At 57.3% G+C, this 19,997-nt stretch overlaps 2 protein-coding genes across 2 annotated transcripts; one reads left to right on the plus strand and one right to left on the minus strand.

Annotated features, from left to right (window-relative positions):
- The first annotated feature begins 4,571 nt into the window (after nt 1–4,571).
- On the plus strand, nt 4,572–7,183 carry Gdf15 (growth differentiation factor 15). Its single transcript, XM_059244495.1, has 2 exons — nt 4,572–4,845; nt 6,210–7,183. The coding sequence occupies exons 1-2, from the start codon at nt 4,572–4,574 to the stop codon at nt 6,836–6,838; spliced, it is 903 nt and encodes a 300-aa protein (XP_059100478.1). The 3' UTR covers nt 6,839–7,183.
- Nucleotides 7,184–10,434: 3,251 nt separating this feature from the next.
- Nucleotides 10,435–13,713, minus strand: Lrrc25 (leucine rich repeat containing 25). Its single transcript, XM_059244942.1, has 3 exons — nt 13,557–13,713; nt 12,232–13,022; nt 10,435–10,647 (listed from the first exon to the last, which is right to left on the minus strand). Exons 2-3 carry the CDS (start codon nt 13,011–13,013, stop codon nt 10,512–10,514), a joined length of 918 nt encoding a protein of 305 aa, XP_059100925.1. The 5' UTR covers nt 13,014–13,022; nt 13,557–13,713; the 3' UTR covers nt 10,435–10,511.
- Between the last annotated feature and the right edge of the window lie 6,284 nt (nt 13,714–19,997).

Here is a 19,997-nt window from a genome sequence, read left to right on the forward strand (position 1 = left end):
GTCCCTGCTCCTCCCTGAGGCTGGAGCTCTCTGCTTTGTCTAGACTGCCAGGGCCGCTGAGCCCTAGGGACCTGCCTGCGGGGTGTGCGTGTGTGTGTGTGTGTGTGTGTGTGTGTGTGTGTGTGTGTGTGTGTGTGTTCCCCTCTCCCATCCGTGTCCCCCCCAGGTTTCAGCAGCCCGAGGGTTTAAGCAGCTGGGGTAGGGGCGCCGAGTAGGGGGCAGACAAGGCCCGAACCTTGGCATGAGAGGCGGTGCTGTGATTGGTGGGAACACGCGCTTCGTTCACACAGAGGCTGGCTGGGATTGGTTCAGACACGTTGACCCGCCTTCCTCCTGGCTATATAAGCTGTCTGCCCAGGGTTCCGGAGCCCGAGCTCTGGCCCTGCTGGACAGAAGCCGCCAAGGGGGAGGGTTTTTGTCGTGGGTAAAGGGAGGACATGTCCAGAGGCAACTGGACGAGTCCTGAGCAGAAACAAAGAGAAACCAACCGGACACAGCCGGGGCTGTCGGCAAGAGCGCGGGATGGACAGATTCTCCTGGACAGAAGGATGAGTGGCTGGGGGAGAGACTCCTCTGGGACAGAAAACCCATTCCACAAGTTCCTGAGCAATGCTGGCATTTTCTACCGGCCAGAAGTCCTGTAGTCCAGCCTGAGACCTAACATCTACCAAGATGCAAGCACCCTGCCGCCTGAGCTAAGCACCCTGCCGCCTGAGCTCTAGGCACAGTACCAAGCGAGCTGGCCCCAGCCTCCTGCTCAGCGCATCTTTTGAGCCAGGAAGTTGTGACTTGCCCAAACACTGGCCTCGAGGCCACTCGTGACCCTGCTGAGCCCGGACCCCCCTGCCTCACTTCCTAGAGGCTGTTTTTCTGTTGCTGCTCACTCTCGCACGCACGCCTGGGTGCTCGCCTGGGTGCTCTCACGGCAGAAGTTCCCGGGCACCTCATGACACAGCGTTTTCCCCTTAGTGCACCCAACACGGCGGGAGCTCACGGCGGCCTGGCCGGAGGAAGGCCGTGTGTTACACACCGCGGGACAGACGTGTGTCCCCTGGGCTGCCGTGATGAGAGTGTGTTACACACCACAGGACAGACGTGTGTCCCCTGGGGCCGCCATGATGAGAGTGTGTTACACACCACAGGACAGACGTGTGTCCCCTGGGCTGCCGTGATGAGAGTGTGTTACACACCACAGGACAGATGTGTGTCCCCTGGGGCCGCCGTGATGAGAGTGTGTTACACACCCCGGGACAGACGTGTGTCCCCTGGGCTGCCGTGATGAGAGTGTGTTACACACCCCAGGACAGACGTGTGTCCCCTGGGCTGCCGTGAGACTGTGTTACACACCGTGGGACAGACGTGTGTCCCCTGGGCTGCCGTGATGAGAGTGTGTTACACACCGTGGGACAGACGTGTGTCCCCTGGGCTGCCGTGAGAGTGCTTGTGCTTCCTTTGGGATAGGATGTTCGAGAACCCAGGGGCGGAGATGTTTGTACTACATAAAATAGTATGTTGATGTCGCACGTGCTTTAGAAATAAAACAGTTTCCCTAAGTAAATACGGCATCTAAGTGTCTCGGGAGCAGAGGCCCGGCTGCCTCCCCCCGCACAGAAGAGCCTGGGGAGCGAATGAAGGAGTATGAATGAGTGAATGAGTGAATGAACAGAATGCCCTGTGGCCCTGGAGGTTCACAGGAGTCTCACAGACCCGGATGGCAGCCTCGGGATTTGGGTGGGTCTGTTCTCTGAGCCCGGGGCTTTTGTGCCCCATCCCGGTGGACACAGCAGGAGGATGGTTTCTTGGGGTTCCTGGCTGTGACCTTGATGCCGCCTTCGTGAACGGAGCAAGGCACCCGTGGTGGGATTATAACGATGGACCGTGGTGGGATTACAAAGGTGGACCGTGGTGGGATTACAAAGGTGGACCGTGGTGGGATTATAACGGTGGATTGTGGTGGGATTATAACGATGGACCGTGGTGGGATTATAACGGTGGATTGTGGTGGGATTATAACGATGGACCGTGGTGGGATTATAACGGTGGATTGTGGTGGGATTATAACGATGGACCGTGGTGGGATTATAACGGTGGACCGTGGTGGGATTATAACGGTGGATTGTGGTGGGATTACAAAGGTGGACCGTGGTGGGATTACAAAGGTGGACCGTGGTGGGATTACAAACGTGGACCGTGGTGGGATTACAAAGGTGGACCGTGGTGGGATTATAACGGTGGACCGTGGTGGGATTACAACGGTGGATTGGGGCGTCTGGTCCTCCGGCAGTCAGGCTGGGGCAAAGTTTGAGACTAGCTACGGTTAGGCAGGCCCTGTCTCAAAACTCCAAGGAAAGGAAAAGGCCTGCCCTGGAACTCACAGAACAACCCACACCTGAGCGGTCACATAGAAACACGGGGCTCTGAAAGTGAGGTTTAGGAGCTGCATAGGAGCTCAGCACGGAGTCCGCCCAAGCTTGTCTGACACCACGGCTGAGAACCGTGTCTTGGTCGGTGAATCCTGGGCGTGCAGCTCCACGGAAGCCTCATCCACTCGGCTCCAAGCAGGGATCTGAGCCCCTAGGCCCGGCCCTGGGGACGTCCCAGGTGACCCAGGGCCACCCCGAGCCCCCGAGGTCATCGTGGCATGAAGACAGCAGGTCACCCTGTCCTCTAGTGACTCCCATGACACTTCCAATTGATCTGCTGGATCATGAGAGGGCCGGTGTTGACACGGGTGCAGCTGGCCCGGTGCGGGCAGCTCACCTCTGCCCCTGAGTGTCCTCGGGACCAGCTGGTCCTGGAGAGGAAGTCAGGGTCCCGGCCCGCTGAGGTCATGGCTGGCCGGCGGCCCACGAACGGGCCACCCCGCTCCCTTGCATGGCCCGGGACTTGCGATGAGGTCATCAAACGAGGGTTTGGGGGAAGGGAAGGCACGTTGGCACGATGCCATGTTCCAGAGTTTCTTGAACCGGAAATCTCCGTCGGGGGGGTGATGCCTGTGGACGGTGGGGACCCCACGGAGCGTTGCTGCTCTGGAGCCCTTGGAGGACATTCCATGAGTACAGTGAATGGCTGACCGATCCTGGTCTTAAAGACACAGATGCCCCTTCGTGGGCGGGGGCACCACTCTGTGTAGGGGGTGCTTGTGGAATAGTATACAGCATGGAAAAGAGCTGGGTGGCTCAGTCCAGTCATCTCAGCACTCAGGAGACTGAGGCAGGAGGATTGTGGGTTTGGGGTCACAGGGTGAGAGGGCACTGGGGCAGGAGGGACGTTCCCCAGGCCTGCCTCTGACACAGGTGTTTCTCCGGGGACTTAGTCCCCCCAGATGACAGCCTGCCTGGGTCTCTAGCTACAAAGAGATGAGTTTGGATGGCACCACAGTGCATTTCCTGAGCGCCTACTGTGTACCCTGATCACACGGGTTGTCTAGACCTGCGCCACAGCCTGTGGTGACCCCACGGCGTGAGCTGGAGGCTTCGCTGGCCACACACAGCAGTGGGGGAGAGCCTGGGGAACCCTGGGTGACACCCCATCTTTTCGAGGGGCCGTGTTTTGGAAAAGCCTCTGTGTGCTAGGAAAGCGCTCCACCGCCGAGCCAGGCCCGGGCCCAGCGCAGCAGTTTTCGAAGAAAATGCCTTGGTCCAGAGAGGTAGCCTGTGCTACCTGGGGGTGCTGCCTTCTCGGTCCCCGCCTCGGTTCCCCCGCCGCCAGCCGGTCCCCACACCGAGCCCGCGCCCTGCGCATCCGAGCGGCCGCTCTGCCGACGTCCCGGCCGCAGCCGCCAGAGGGTGCCCGGCAGCAGCTCCAGGATCCGAGCGGAGCTGCGGGGAGCGGCCGAGCAGCCGAGGAGAGCAGGGCAAGCGGCGGCTCCTGCCAGCCCTCCTCCTCCCACCGGCAGCCCCACGTCCACGCGGCCATCCGTACCCCAGGAGACCCAGGCGCCCGTCCCTGAGACCCCGGCCGGGGCGGGGTCCAGCACGGTCTCCACCCTCGGCAGGCCCGACCCCCTGCGCCCCAGGCCTGCAGCCGCCCGCCTGCACCCAAGCGCAGGGCAGTGGCGCACAGTGGACTTCTTGCGCTGTCCCCCAGGGGCGACCGATCTGGGGAGACACGGGCGGGGACCTGCGTGTGAGCGCGCAGTCAGCCTGGAAAGGCCACGTTAGGAGGGTCGTGGGAGTGTGACGGGGACCCCGAGCAGGCGCGGGACCGGCTGGGGCCGCGGCCCTACGTCACAGCGCATTGGGTGCAGTTCTGGGACACCGAGGCCAGCGCGGGGACTTGCCCGGACTTGCGCTCTCCAGCTTCTCCTCGGCTTCTGTTAAATCTCCCCCTTGGATGGGGGGGCCGGTCCCGGGGGAAGGAGGACTCCGCAGGAACTCCGGTCACGTGCTCGGCGGGTCACCAGACCCCGCGGCTTCCCCCCCCCGCCCTGGGGTTCCCGCCCGGATCAGCCTGGTCACCCGAGTTGGCACCGCGCGCGGGGCGGGGCGGACGGAGTCCGGGGCTATAAAGGCGGCGGCGGCGGCGGCGGGAGGCTCAGCTCGAAGCCGCGCGCCCCACGCCGCCCCGACATGGCCCTGCCCCGGCCTCCGCGCGCCCCGCAGCTCCGGTTCCTGCTGTTCCTGCTGCTGCTGCTGCTGCTGCTGCTGTCCTGGCCGCCGCCGGGGGACGCCCTGGCACTGCCCGAGCAGCGACGCGCCCACCCGGAGGGGGCCCAGCTCGACGCCCGGGAGCTACGCGGTCGCTTCCAGGACCTGCTGAGCCGGCTGCAAGCTAACCGGAGCCGGGAGGACTCGAACTCAGAGCCCGCCCCCGGCCCGACTGTCCGGATACTCACTCCAGAAGGTGAGTGGCATCTGGGGACCCACCTGAGCGACACGCCCCCCCCCCGCCCCCCGTCTAACCAACACATTCGAGTCCACGAGGCTCAGTCCAGCCTGCGAGCCTCAGTTTCCCCAGCTCGGTGGGTAGGAAGACCCTGTCCCCTCTGGGGTGACGCGGTCCTGCGCGCAGCGGGCTCAGCCAGCGTGGGAGATGCAGAGGGTCCAGAGAGGCCGAGGTCCCCCCGAAGGTGCACAGCGCTGGCGTGGGGGGTGCGGGGTGCGCCTCGGGGGGAGAAGGGACGGCGGGGGCTCGGGACGGCGGAGGAGAAGGGACTGCGGGGAGCAGGACGGCGGGGTTGAGGGGTGCGCCTGGGGGGGAGAAGGGACGGCGGGGGCTCGGGACGGTGGAGGAGAAGGGACTGCGGGGATCAGGACGGCGGGGCGCGGGACGGCGGAGGAGAAGGGACGGCGGGGGTGCGGGACTGCGGGGAGCAGGACGGCGGGGGTGCGGGGTGCGCCTGGGGGGGAAGGGACGGCGGGGCGCGGGACGGCGGAGGAGAAGGGACGGCGGGGCGCGGGACGGCGGAGCCACAGGGAGACCCGCAGGAACTGGGTCGGGGATCTGACGCAATCGCTGGTCAAGACTCCGCCACGGCCACGAGGGACGGGGGAGGTCAGGTGTCGCCGGCGCTAGGACCGGGGCCGGGCGGGCTGGGGGCGTGGTCGGGGCGTGGCCGGGCGGCGGACCACGCCCTCCCCGAACTCCCCGGGCGCCGTGTGACACCAGTGCCGCGGTCCCGGAGCGGGAGTCTCCATGGCTTCGGCTGTGGTGGCGCACGCCTGTCATCCCAGCTACTCGAGAGGCTGAGGCAGGAGGATTGCCATGAGTTCAAGGCCAGCTGGGGCTACGTAGTGAGAACCTGTCCCAAATTTTAAATTTTTCTTTTGGCATTTTAGTTTTTTTTTGTTTTTGAGATGCTTTTGTAGCCTTAGGCGGATTTCAAACTCAGGGCAATCCTCCTGCCTCCGCTTCCCTAGTTCTGAGATGACAGGTGTCAGCCACCAAATCCTGCTTCAGAACCACCCAGGGCCCGGGCGGGCGGGTCTCGGAGGCTAGCCTGGGCTGCAGCTAGCCTGGGCTGCGTAGAGACCTGGGCCGCCCACGTTTGCCGTCCGTGCACCTTGCACGCGGGCACGAGGGTGGCGTCCGTGCACCTTGCACGCGGGCACGAGGGTGGCGTCCGTTCACCTTGCACACGGGCACGAGAGTGGCGTCCGTGCACCTTGCACACGGGCACGAGTGGCGTCCGTGCACCTTGCACGCGGGCACGAGGGTGGCGTCCGTGCACACGGGCACACGCGTGACACTTTCCGTCTCTCCCGCAGTGCGACGGGGCCCGCGCGGCCGCCTGCTGCTCCGCGTCCGGGCGTCGCCGACGCAGCGTCTCCCCGAAGCCCACCGCGTGCACCGAGCGCTGCTCGTGCTGCCGCCGCCGTCGCGGCCCTGGGACGTCACCGTGCCGCTGCGGCGCGCGCTCAGCCTCCGGGGACCCCGCAGCCGCGCACTGCGCCTGCGCCTGGCGCCGCCCCCGGGCCTGGCCGTGGCGCCCTCTTGCGGCGCGCGCCTGGAACTGCACCTGTGGCCGGCCGCCGGCAGGGGGCGCCGCAGCGCGCACGCGCGCCCCAGAGACGCCTGCCCGCTGGGCCCCGGGCGCTGCTGTCACCTGCAGACGGTGCAGGCGACCCTCGAGGACCTGGGCTGGAGCGACTGGGTGCTGTCCCCGCGCCAGCTGCAGCTGAGCATGTGCGTGGGCGAGTGCCCGCACCTCTACCGCTCGGCCAGCACGCACGCGCAGATCAAAGCGCGCCTGCACGGCCTGCAGCCCGACCGGGTGCCCGCCCCCTGCTGCGTCCCCTCCAGCTACACCCCGGTGGTCCTCATGCACCGGACGGACAGCGGCGTGTCACTGCAGACCTACGACGACCTGGTGGCCCGGGGCTGCCACTGCGCATGAGCGCCGGGCCGCGCGCTCACCTGCACTCCTCTCTGCTATTTATATTTGTATTTTTTAATTTATTTATTTGTATTTTATGTACATTGGTGTTTTGCCTGCATGTATGTCTGTGTGAGGGTGTTGAATCCCCTGGAACAGGAGTTACAGGCAGGTGTGACCTGCCCTGTGGTTGCTGGGAATGGAACCGGGTCCTCTGGAAGAGCAGCCGGTGCTCCTAACCGCTGAGCCGTCTCTCCGGCCCCCTTGTATTTATTAATATTGTTAATTTATTGGGGTCGGGCTGGGTGAGTGCGTGGATTGTGTATTTATTTAAAACTCTGTTAATAAACGTGAGACTGGTTTCTATGAGGGTCTAAGACGGAGACTCAGTTTCCCCAAGGCTGCCGCTGAAGGGACGAATGGGTGAGAACGGAAGCGGCGCCAGGCCACCAGAGTGCTGCGACCTCTCAGGGCCTGCAAGGAAAGGCGCTTGGGGCCAAGCCTGATGCCCTGGGTTCGAATCCCAGGGACTCACTTGGTGGTGGAAATGACTCCTGAGAGGTGTGCTCTGGTCTCCACATGTGCTCGCCCTCTCTCTCTCCCTCTCTGTCTCCAACACACACACACACACAAATACAATGTAATAAAAAATACTTTTTACAGAATTGTGACATGTCTGAACACGTGTGCCCCTGTAACTGTCGTTTGTCACTGGGACAGTGCCTGACTCCACCTCAGTCACCAGTCAGCCTTCTAGTGGCCCTCCTGGTATGGGGGAGTGTGTGTGTCACCTTTCCAAACATAGGCAGCCTGAGGTCATGAAATTCGAGACTTTACAAAACCATGCTGACCCCGGCAGGGAAGAGGTCGTTGCCCTTCCTGTTTCCAGAGTTTATTGCTTTCACAATGATGTTGCCTCTGGTCTTTCATATGAAAAGAGCAAGGAGTAAACAGTAAGTTGTGAGGAAGTTTCACCCACACTGTATCTCCCAGGAAAGACATTCCTCTGTGTGTGTCAGAATTGCTGAGTTCAGGCCCTCACACCTGTGTCCACTTTTTCTGAGACGTCCAGGATGCCCCCTCCCACTTCATTCAGATTCAGATGGTCTGATAAAGAAGCCACCCGAGGGGGGACGTGTGAGGTGAAACCGGCTGGGGCAGAAGTTCAGAAGGTCCTGAGGTGGGGCGGGCAGGGCCGATGGTAAAGTGTTTGAAAATGAGGCAGCAGGAAGCCTGCCCTGTGTCACTGAGGAACTGAGCAGGGGACATGCCCCCATCAGACTGGCCTGTGGGGGATTTTCTTGATTGACAGTGGTGTGGGAGGGACTGCCACCTGGGAGCAGGTGCGTGAGCTGCAATGAGGAGCGAGCCAGCAGGCCGTCCTGGTGGCCCTGGCGTGGGTCTCTATCCCAGCAGGAACCCACCAGGCAGCGGCCACCAACCTCGGCCCTCACCAGGTCCAGCCTGCATCAGCTGATTCCAATATGTCTTCCTCTCCACTTCGCAAGCTCCTACGCGTCCCGCAGGACCCACTGCAGGTCCCCCTGTTATGTGGAAGCTGTTCAAACTCCCTCAGTTGCCTCCTTCTGGGCACTCTCCTCCTACTTCTCCTCCAAACCAGGCCTAACACCCTAGGACTGGGGTGCCTCTGACCAGGCTGAGCTCCAGCAGCACCTAGAACAGCATGAGGTATCATAGGCCGATGAAAGTGTCTGAGGAATCCTGGGGGGCTTCTCGAGGGTGGTGCGCTGCATCCTGGCCTGTGTTGGTCACAGTTTTCTGGAGTAACAGAACTTACAGAATGAATCTCTCTGGATATATAGGGAAAGGGGGGTTATTGGAATGATTGATAGGCTGCAGTCCAGGTAATCCAACAGTGGCAGGCTGTGAACAGAAAGAATCCAATAGTTGTTTAGTCTCCAAGCCTGGATGTCTCAGCTGCTCTTCAGTATATGCTGGAGTCTTGAAGAAGTAGGTTCCAATGCCAGTGAAGGAATGGATGTGTCAGCAAGTTGAGGGCAAGCAGACAAACAGCCAAAGTTTCCTTCTTCTATGTCCTATTAGACTTCCAGCAGAAGGTGTGGCCCAGATTAAAGGTGTGTCTTCTCACCTCAAGATCCAGATCAAAGCATGTGTCTGACGTCTCCAGACTGGAGGTGGATCTTCCAGGTGGGAGGTGGTGCTGACTTGTGAAGGGTCCAGGAATATAGAAATATAAAATTATAAGCTTAAGAGATAAAAACTAGTCAGCTCTAAAGGTTAACTGCTAACAATGCCCCTTTTAACTTTTAACCCCCTTGCCCCTTAGAGCCAACAACTGCCTGGACCAAAGTTAACTTTTAATAGTTGTTTCTATGTGACTGTTAGCATGCACCCCATGCCTGATGTTTCTACGTGACTGTTAGCATGCACCCCATGCGTGATGTTTCTACGTGACTGTTAGCATGCACCCCGTGCCTACACTATGAAAGGGGGCTGATACCCACCTCCTGTGCCGCAGCCCCAGAATTCCACCATTGGCTGTGGTCTCAGCCAGCTGATAAGCTTTTGTGCTCCACGGTGTTTTATTTTCTTAATTTTTAATTTTTTATAAAGTTTGCCTCTGGTTTAATAGACTTTGGTGGTCTATCCCCCATTATTTCAAGACCACAGACCCAACATTTGGTAATGGTAATGGTGCAGGCCTTTAATCCCAGCACTCAGTGGATCTCTGTGAGTTCGAGGCCAGCCTGGTCTACACACTGAGTTCCAGGACAGGTAGGACTACACAGAGGAACCCTGTTTTTTTTTTTTTTTTTTTTTTTTTTTGTGTGTGTGTGTGTGTGTGTGTGTGTTTTCAGAGCTGAGGACTGAACCCAGGGCCTTGCACTTGCTAAGCAAGCAGCGCTCTGCCACTGAGCTAAATCCCCAACCCCAGGAACCCTGTTTTGAAGAACAAAACAAATAAACAAAAAGAAAGAAAAGAAGTGGATCTTCCCACTTTAAAGAGTTAAACAAGTGTGCCCTCCGTCTTAGGTTTTAATTAATTCCAGACACAGTCAGGTTGACAGCCAAGAGCAACCGCCACAGCCTGGGAGTGTCTTTAGGCTCCTTTTGTTTATTTGTTTGTATGTCTATTTGGTGAGCAGTGAACCTAGATGGGAAGGGCAGAAGGAAAGAAAAAGGACGCACAGAGAGGCAGGGGAAGCCACACAGGCTACAAGGCCCTGACCCAGGAAGCCGGAGCTGGGCAGGGGAGGGGGCAGGGGAGGGCAGGGGAGGGGAGGGGAGGGGACAGGGGAGGGGGCAGGGGAGGGCAGGGGAGGGGACAGGGGAGGGGACAGGAGGGGGTAGGGGAGGGGACAGGGGAGGGGGCAGGGGAGGGCGCGGGAGGGGGCGGGGGGGGGGCAGGGGAGGGGGCAGGGGAGGGGGCGGGGAGGGGGCAGGGGAGGGGGCAGTGGGCCCGGAGGGATGCAGAGCCACTTGGGAACCCCAGATGGAGATGGGGAACCCCGGGTCAGTCAGGCTCTTAGCCCCATGCGGCCCACAGCATTTATTGAGCACAACTTGCCCTGACCATGGGTTCAGCTGAGACCCTCCTTCCACTTTGGGGGTCCTAGCACCCCCTCTGACGTTGAGAGTCCTGGGGAGTGTGGGGGCTTCAGCGGCGGAGTCTCAAGGCTCAGTGTTCTGTCCCCACGGAGGGGCTGGGGTCTCAGCGCCCTGGAGCCACAAACTCCTGGTTGTACCCTGGGGCCCTTCCCAGGGACTCCAGGTTGCAGTAGACGGGCTGAGGGTCCAGGTCGTCACCCTTGTAATTCATGTAGAAGTCGGTGTCCCCGGAAGGGCTCCTGCAGGGGCAGATGGACGTCAGGGCCTTGACTGAGTCAGAGAGGGATGCGGCACACTTCTCTCTCTCTCTCTCACACACACACACACACACACACACACACACACACACACACACACACACACTCAGTCCTAGAGCTCTTAAGTCAAAAGGGAGAGAAGTGTATTTAACATTACAGGAAACCCGCTACGGCCAGGGAGTTGGACGAGGTGTCCAAGCGTCCTCCGTGGTTTGGATGAGATCGTCCCTCGTGGGCAGAGATTTGAACACTCAGCCCCCAGTAGGTGGGCAAATCACTCCCAAGGCTCGGAAAGCCTCTGTTTCCGCACCGTCAAAACACGAGAGTGGAAAGAACACGCTAACTTTGATTTTTTATATGTGCATGGGTAGTGTCTGCATGCATGGTGCGTGTACGTGTGTGCGCGCGCGCCTGTGCATGCGTGTGTGGTGCGTGTGCGTGGTGTATGTGCCCTCTCACCTTCTCTCCAATCCCAGAACACACCTTCACATGCTTTGTCGTTGTGTTTTGCTAATTTTTTTTTTTTTGAGACAAGGTCTCATGTAGCCCAGGCTAGCCTTGTACTCGGATTTCCTGCCTCTGCCTCCCAGAGCTGATCTGGGTGGTGCAGGTCGTGGCGCCCAGGGCCGGGTGTGTCTGGGCAAGCGCTCCAGCCCAGCTCAGGCCCACCGACTTCACTTTTTAACAGTGTTTCCTTATTATCATTTTCCTGTGAGCTCAGGGGAAGCTGTGAGCGCGGGGAACTTCACGTGTGTGGGAAGAACCGAACCCGGGTCCTTAAGAGCGCAGCAGGCCCAGGACGGGCCGGGGTGGTAACAGTAACAGAGAAGCTTAGCGGAGGTCAGCGACCTCCCGCATCCCTCTCCGCCGCACTTCCGCTTTCTCGATATTTGCATTCATTTGCATACCCCTCCCCAGCCGCTGAGGCCCCCCCCCCCCCCCCAATCCCCGGCCTCCGCTCCCAGCCCGGCCTCTCTCTTCCTTCCCTCCTTCTGGCCACAAACTTCCCTTGTTTTTTTTTTTTTTTTCCTCTTTCTTTTTGTGTGTTTGGTTTGTTGAGACAGAGTGTCATGTGGTCAGGCTGCTGGCCTCAAACTCGGCATCCTCCAGCCTCCACCCCACGGTGCTGGGAACACAGGCACACCGCCAACACTTGCTCCTTCGACCAGTCTTAACCAGCTGAGCATCCCAGGTGTCACAGGGAGGTGCGGCAGACATCGCTGTCACACGGACAGCACTCAGTCACGGTCTGGGCTGCTTACGGCCCTCCTCCTCCAGAGCTGTGGACCGGGTTTGCGGGTCACCAGGCGAGCTGGCCCCCGGGACCCTTACCGACCCCTGGAGGTGAGCTAGGCCCTCGATCCTCATATAAACAGAGACGCGCTGCTGCTTGGCCAGTGCCACGCAGCCTGCATGAGGCCCACTTGAAATTCTCAGGCTGACTTCAAACTCGTGGTAATCCACCTGCCTCTGACTCCCGAGAACTGCAACCCTCCCTGACAGGTGCACACCACCATGTTCTGCTGAGTAACTACCCACTGTGGACAGGTGTCTGTGGTCACTCACCCGGGTGCAGGCCGTGAGCACTCCTCGGCCAGCTGGCCTATGAAGACATTCTCATAGTCCAGCGTGGACCTGTCTGGTGCTGTGGCCGGGGCCTTGGGGCTCCCTCGCTGGCTGCTTGCCAGGAAGCCTGTCACCGGTCTGGGGGAGTCGTATGAACTCTGGGCTTTGCCGAGGCCACCGGCTCCCCGGTGTCGCCGAAGTCTCCAGGCCAGCACAGATCCACTGACAGCCAGAGCCAGGAAGGAAGTCCCTGCCACAAGAGCACCGACGGTCCACGGGCCTAAGCCGGCGGGACAGCTGACCTGGAGGAAGGTGGAGAGGTTCCCCGGGGCTCCAGTGCCCGGGTGTAGACAGGGCAGCTCCTGCTCTCCCGAGCAGTTGTTCCGGCGAATGCCGTACCAGGAGGTCAGCCCACAGCTGCAGTCGGCCCTGAGCTCCAGGTCACAGCGCAGGGCCAGCGACTGGTCTACGCTGACCAGCTGGTTGTGGGTGACAATCAGGGTGTGGAGCTTCTCCAGGTTGGCGAAGAACAGCCCAGGGAGAGCCTGCAGCTTGTTCCTAGATAGGTCCAGGACTTGCACGCGGCTGGCCTTCAGGGACTGGGTCCCTGGCAGGGACAGGCCAAGGCCACTGAAATTGAGGCAGGTGTCACTGAATGTCTGCGTCCAGTTCACGTGGCTTAGGGACACCGTGCAGGTGAGATCTTGACTCCCCGACTCATGGAGCAAAGCCAACAGCAGCAGAAGACATGTCCACAGCAGCCTGGCCCTGGTGGCCCCCATTCCAGCAACCTGTGTGGGGACACAGGCGTCAAACCTCGCCCTGCGGTCTCCCTACCCAGGTTGAATATTGTGAGTTTAAAAAAAAAAAAAAAACTTTAATAATTCAAACCAGGCTAGAGGTGGTGGCTCACGCCTTTAGTCTCAGCCGGCAGAGGCAAGTGGATCTCTTGTGAGTTCGTGGCCAGCCTGGTCTACAGAGTGAGACCCTGCCTCAAACCCAAATAAAAGACCCTCAACCAGCTCAGGCTCTTCTGACATGGAAGCACACTGCCCCTGGCCGGCCACCTCTCCCAGAGCATCCCTGGTCCCCAAGCCTCCATCTTTTGGTCTGTGAAATGGGTGCATCCGGCGCCAGCTGAAGACTAGACCACCCTCCCACACACCTCTACTTCAGATCCTCTGCAGCGCTCTCCTTAGCCAAGACCTGGCCATAAGTAGATGAGAGGTTGCCCTGGAAACCGCCCAGCCCGGGTCCTGGCAACCTTTCCTGCAGACCCAGGAGTGCGGGAGGCGGGTGCTTGTGTCAGAGAGCCTGGGTCTTACCTCCGGTGTCACCTTCCGGCCTTTGTGGTGTCGCGAGCCTCGGGGTCTGGGTTGGGGCTCACCGTGGCGGCCCGGCTGAGCCACCGACCTGGCGCTCTCCACCTCTGCGTCCAGCGCCTGGGAGAAGCGGAAGGAGCGGAGGGGACGGCTGGAGACCGGCCCTCCGCCAGCCTCAGGCTCTGTCGCAGAGGAGGAGGGGCCGCCCTGTCCCACTTCTCTCTTGCTGGAAGCCGGTGACCTCACCCTGTGCTCCCTGGCCCGCAGCTTCCCCACCCGCTTCCTGACCTCTGCTGGGCTCTGCAAATATCCACTCAACAACAATCGCTACAAATGCTCAGCCCTGGGCAGGTACTCAGGACCATCTGGTCCTGGGAAAGGACAGAGCTGGACAGTGACACACACACACACACACACACACACACACACACACACACACACACACTATGGAGACAGGACAGACCCAGAAAAAGAGACAGGATCCTGTAAGGCATCCTAGAGGAGGGGGCATTAACGTTGGGGCTTCAACACATGGCTAGGAGTTTGCCAAGGATTCTTAAAACCTGTCCTTAATTTTCCACCGTCCCATAGAGGCTCCGTGGAAGTCTCTGTGGCTGCTGAAGAGGAGCTTTACGGCCTGCCAGAGGAGGGGACATCACTGATAAATAGACTTGACAGGCATCAGAGCAGTTCCCGAGCTAGTCATCAGGAGCTAAGGTCCTGTGGCCTGAGGAGCAGCTGCCTAGGAGGATCTGGCCTCTCACAGGGGACAGGTATAAACCCCAGGGACTTGAGGGACCCGTGGGAGCCAGGCTGGCCTGTGCACAGGGGAGGGAGTGTGTCCTGGCGTGAGGACTGTGTGGCGGGTCTGTCTGAAGGAACCCAACCCAGCAGGTCACTGACAGGAAGGGGAAGCAGTCAAGGCTGTGTGAGGTCCTGGGTCGGAGACCAGCTCCCGTGGACTCTGACCACTCAGAGGCAGGGCCTGCGGGGTCAGGGGACAGGGTGGCCCAGCACTGAGGGCAGGAGACAGGGTGGCCCAGGCCCGGAGCCCCGTGGAAAGGATGCTCAGCCGTGGAGAGAGCTTGCTGCAGAGGGATCTGGAGGCATATCCCTGTCACATGATGCCCATGAGGAGGAACTCGTGACACTGAGTGACAGATGTCAGACACAGTGACATGAGCACCCCCACCCCAGGCGCTAGCAGCCTCAGATCTGCTCATGACATCGGGGTTCTTCTTGGGAAGTGGGTTCTCCTGGAAGCATTGAGGACAGACACACAGCAGAATGAATGTGGGAAATGCTGCTCACTTCATTATTATTTCATTTATTTAATTTGTGTGTGTGTGTGTGTATGTGCGTGTGTATATGTGTGTGTGTCTGTGTGTGTGTGTATATGTGTGTGTGTCTGTGTGTGTGTATATGTGTGTATGTGTGTGTGTCTGTGTGTATGTGTCTGTGTCTGTGTGTATGTGTCTGTGTGTGTATATGTGTGTGTCTGTGTGTGTGTGTCTGTGTGTGTTTGTGTGTGTGTGTATATGTGTGTGTGTCTGTGTGTCTGTGTGTGTGTGTCTGTGTGTGTGTTTGCTGAGCACAATAAAAAGTTGAGCTAGACAAGGAAGCAGGGGTGGGGGGGTGGGAGGTGGGGGGGCGCAGCTGATCCTCACAGTTGGGAGACTGGGTGTGGCACAGGCAGGGCCAGGCCACAGAATCTCCAGTGTCACCACAAACAGGTCACAGCTGTCCTCCACACTCAGCGATCCCCAGACTTTCAGGGGTAGCCCAGTAACCATATGTGCTCAGAGATACCCCAAAATATCCAAAGGCTCTCAGAGACACCCTTGAAACCTTCAGATCGATCGGGAGATCCCCTATCCTTTCCAAATGCCAGTGACACACACACACACACACACACACACACACACACACACGCACACACACACACACACACGCGCGCGCGCGCCCCCAAGACCCTTAGAGACAGTGACACAGATAGACATGGAGCTCTCAGCACTAAGCTCCCCAATATATGACCCTACAAGTGAGCCCTGCTATCCCAAAACCTCTTGAGCTCCTGTTCTGGGAGCCCCAGTCCCCTCAGCCTCCGGGGTCAGTCCCCTGCTGCCTCCCCCCTCCAGGCTGACACCACAGATCTGCCCACCCTCCTTGTGATGGCCACAGGGGCCACGAGGACTCTCTGCAATGAGCACAATTCATCCTTGTCCATAGGAAGGGGAGGGGCCAAACAAAGACCACGGTAGGTGACAGGTGATGTACTAGGTGCCCAGGGACACCGAGAGCAAGCGCTGGCTGCGTCCCGCCTGAGGGGAAGCTCCCACTCTGTCCTGCAAACCCAGTTTCTGGTTCTGAAAGAATTTAGAAGTAAAGGATTCTGAACAAAGATTTTTATCTATTCAGCCAGTGTAGCTTAGATTGCCTCAAAAGTGTCACCCTCCTGCCTCTGCCTCCCCAGGGTTGGGGTACCAGGGTCTGTGCTGCCACTCATGGTGGTATTTTGTAGAGGGCACGAGGGCCTTGTGCTCACAGGTAAACTCCAGGGAAACCAGCAACGTTCAACAGCAGGGCTGTCTTCCTCCCAGAAAGCTTGGAGTGGAGGTAGTTAAGGTCCCGGGACCTGCGCTGCCTGCACTGGTCACTCCTACTCTGCAGTTGATTTCAGTCATTGTCCCTACACCCTTCTCTTGAGCATTTTGTTCCTGAGCCCACAGACCCACCCTTACGGAGGAGGCCATATGTACTTTGTAAAGAGCTTCAGTGTAAACAAGTATTACGCTTTGTTGTTGCACACAGGATCAAGTTCATCGTCTTCAGGACACTTTTTCCAAAAATTGTGCAGTACTTCAATATAGCTGCAGTCGATTACCCGGGGTCAGACTCCAGAAACTGGTTGGTTCCTGTGTCGTGTTGAGCAGGGTTTTCTCTGCCAGCCCTAGTGTCTGTAGAGACTGCACAGAATTACAGAAGCCACTTACAGACAAAACAGGCATGACAGAAGCCAGGGGGGCTGACATAGCGCAGCCCCGAACTGCATTTCTACATGGGAGTCCGTGGGGATCCCTGGTCCAGAGGATGTTAGAGAAAGCCCTGAACCACAAGAACATGGCCACATTCACCACTGAGGACCTAGGACAGCAGGACTTTCTGTCTGGTCACAGCTGCCCATGCTTGACAGGCCAGCCTGGGCTACACAAGGAGACTGGGATCCCCCAATGAGGGGTTGGGAGCATGACTCAGGGTGCAGCCCCTGCCTAGAATCCTAGAGAGAGTAATAACATTATGCCCATTTCACAGATGGGGAAACGTGCTGTGGAATAGAATATTTGTAAAGATGTGTTGCACTTGTTCATGCTGCATTTATTTAATGACATAAAGATGTGTTGCTGTTTCGCCTTGCCTGCCTGAGGCACCTGATTGGTCTAATGAAAAGCTGAATGGCCAAGAGCTAAGCAGAGAAGCGATAGGCAGGGCTGGCAGGCAGAGAGAAAAGGGGAGACAGACAGACAGACACAGAGGAAGAAGGAAAGCAGGATAGACACTATGTAGATGAGGCAAGCGAGCCTTGGGGCAGCACATAGATTAATAGAAATGGGTTAATTTAAGTTAAAAAAAAAAACTTAGCCCAAGCTAAGGCTGAGCATTCATAATTAATAATAAGTCTCCATGTCATGGTGGCAGTCCAAGAAAGTCTGCTACAGAAACTACAGAAACTACAGAGGCCCAGGCTGCTTGGCTGGCTTTTTAGTTTCTGTAACTACAGAGAAGGTCTGAGCACATCTGAGCAGACACCGTGATGCTGCTGCCTGGATCCAGAAGTTTGTAAAGTGTTCCTGCCCCTGGGAAAGCAAAGCCTTTCACTATTGTTTACAGACTTCTGTGGCCCTCAGCCTTTCAAAAAGTTTTGTTTTTTAAATTTACATGTATGAGAGGGTGAGTGAATGTGTGAGCTCCAGGAAGCCCTGAGTACCCTGCCATCTTGAGCCACTGGAGGCTGGAACAGAACTCGGTTCCTCTTGAGATCAGCAACTGCTTTTAATGGCTGAACCGTCTCTCCAGCCACACATTGCTCCTGAGTCTTTGGTTAGTGGATTCTAGGGCCCAGTTTGTGCAATACAGAAGGGACATTGACTCATTTATGGGCTGTTGTAGCCTAGGATAATTAAACTCCAGACCTGCTGCATTCCAACTGTCTGCAATCACTGAAATTCTAACCAGTCAGTCAGCAAAATGTGGGATATAGGGCTGGAGAGATGGCTCAGAGGTTAAGAGTACTGACTGCTCTTCCAGAGGTCCTGAGTTCAAGTCCCAGCAACCACATGGTGGCTCACAACCATCTGTAATGAGATCTGGTGCCCTCTTCTGGTCATACATGCTGTATACATAATAAATAAATCTTTAAAAAAAAATGTGGGATATAGGTGCCCCCCCCAACTTTAGTTAACAGGTAACAAGTGTGTGGTGCTGGGGTAGCAATCCAGGGCCTGGTGCACGCTGGGCAAGCAATTTACCTAAGCCATACCCCAGCCCTAGATTGTGTTATATGTCTGGAAAGAACCAACATTTATTGAGCACCTACTAGATGCAGCAAAATCTCCACCGTTTGGCTGGGGTGTACTGTGCTAGTAAAACAGCTGATTTTATTTCATTTCATGTGTACTGGTGTTTTGCTTGCATGTAAGTCTGTGTGAAGCTGCTGGATGCCCTAGAACTGGTACAGAGAGTGAAGAACCAGCCTGCCTCCAACTTGGGCTTAAAGTCATCAGATCGTAAAGACAAACTAGGCTTGTTCCCATTTATGATTAAATTTCTGTTTCTCAAGGATTGCCCTATGCCCTACTTGTAACCTTAACTACAAATGGTTCTGTTCCAGGATGGAAATTGTGTCTTTTGTTTCTAAATGTTATTTATAACCATCTTGCAACCCTACCTCTGTTTCAAAGGCCTATGTGAGCACCTATGGCTACCTTGTTATAACTACCACCTTTGCTTCAGGAGGGCTAACTTGTTTTGTTCATCTTCTGCTCCTGTAACCCCACCTGTTTCCCCATTTAGAAACCCCCTACCTGTAGTTGCAAGTTTTCCTGTGTCTTGCCTGGCTGGCAGCTGCTCAGTCTCAAGTAAACACACAGAGGCTTATATTAATTACGAACTGTACGGCCTATGGCTCAGGCTTCTTGTTAGCTAGCTCTTTCATCTTAAATTAACCCATTTCTATTCATCTGTTTGTTGCCATGTGGCTGTGGAGTTACAGGTCAGCTGGTGTCTCCTCTCCCCACCTGTCTCTTTCCTCTCTGCTTAAATTTCCTGCCTGCCTGTAAGCTGTCTTGCCGTAGACCAAAGCAGCTTATTAACCAATTGGAACAACATATATTCACAGCACACAGAAAGACATCCCCCAGCACTTCCTCTGAGCTTTAAGAACTTTGTCTTCCACACGTCCAGTGCTGACCTATGCAACCCCGCCTTAGGGGGAGGTAGCCTGTGTACAGGAATACAAATCTTGCTTTAAGCCAGGCAGTGTTGGCATATGCCTTTAATCTCAGCACTCAGGAGGATGAGACAGGCAGATCTCTGAGTTTGAGGCCAGCCTAGTCTACAGATCAAGTTTTAATTAGTTTGGTCATGATGATCTAGGTTAGTGGTCTTTCTCATCACGTCTTTGGGATTAACATTTAGAGGCCCCAGCGAGATCAAGACAACAGGCCAAATTCAGAAGGTCAGAAGCCAAACCCTTACCTCTGGCCCTCTGGGACTAAGGAGCTGCTCCTCAGGGGTTGCATACCACGGAGATGTTCCAAATTCCCGAGGCATGCCTTCGGTTTGTCAGACTGCCTATGGGAACAACCACATCAAAAAAAGGAAAACAGCAAGCATCTTCTTCTTTCTTTGGGAGGCCTCCTCTGGTAAGTCATGGAAGCTTCTATTTATTTATTTTGGTCTCTCAAGACAGGGTTTCTCTGTGTAGCCCTGGTTGTCCTGAACTTGCTCTGTAGGCCAAGCTGGCCTTGAATTCACAGAGATCCACCTGCCTGTGCCTCCCTAGTGCTGGGATTAAAGGTGTATGCCATCACTACCCTGCTTGGAAAGTTTTATTTTTTTCTGTGACATTTGGTTTCTGGTTCTGTGGGACCCTGATCTGGGTACATGGGGGCGGTGGGGTCTGATGAGGCCCAGCATTTCCCCATCCAGGGCACAGGGAGATGTCCCACAGCCCTCTGGTTATTTCTGGTTAGGTGGGAGTTCAGCCAGAACCACCAGTTCTTTTTCTGATCTGCCTTGGGACCCAGAGGATGCCCTGGTGACACTGGGGCCTAGGAAATTGGAGATGCCTGGCATCTGAGTGGCCACTGGCAGGGTTTCAACACCTGGGCCACACAACAGAGCCAAGGAACCAAAAGGACGTCCACTGGGGGCCAAGCAGAGCAT

The sequence above is a fragment of the Peromyscus eremicus genome, chromosome 17 (assembly GCF_949786415.1).
Source record: "Peromyscus eremicus chromosome 17, PerEre_H2_v1, whole genome shotgun sequence".
NCBI lineage: Eukaryota > Metazoa > Chordata > Mammalia > Rodentia > Cricetidae > Peromyscus > Peromyscus eremicus.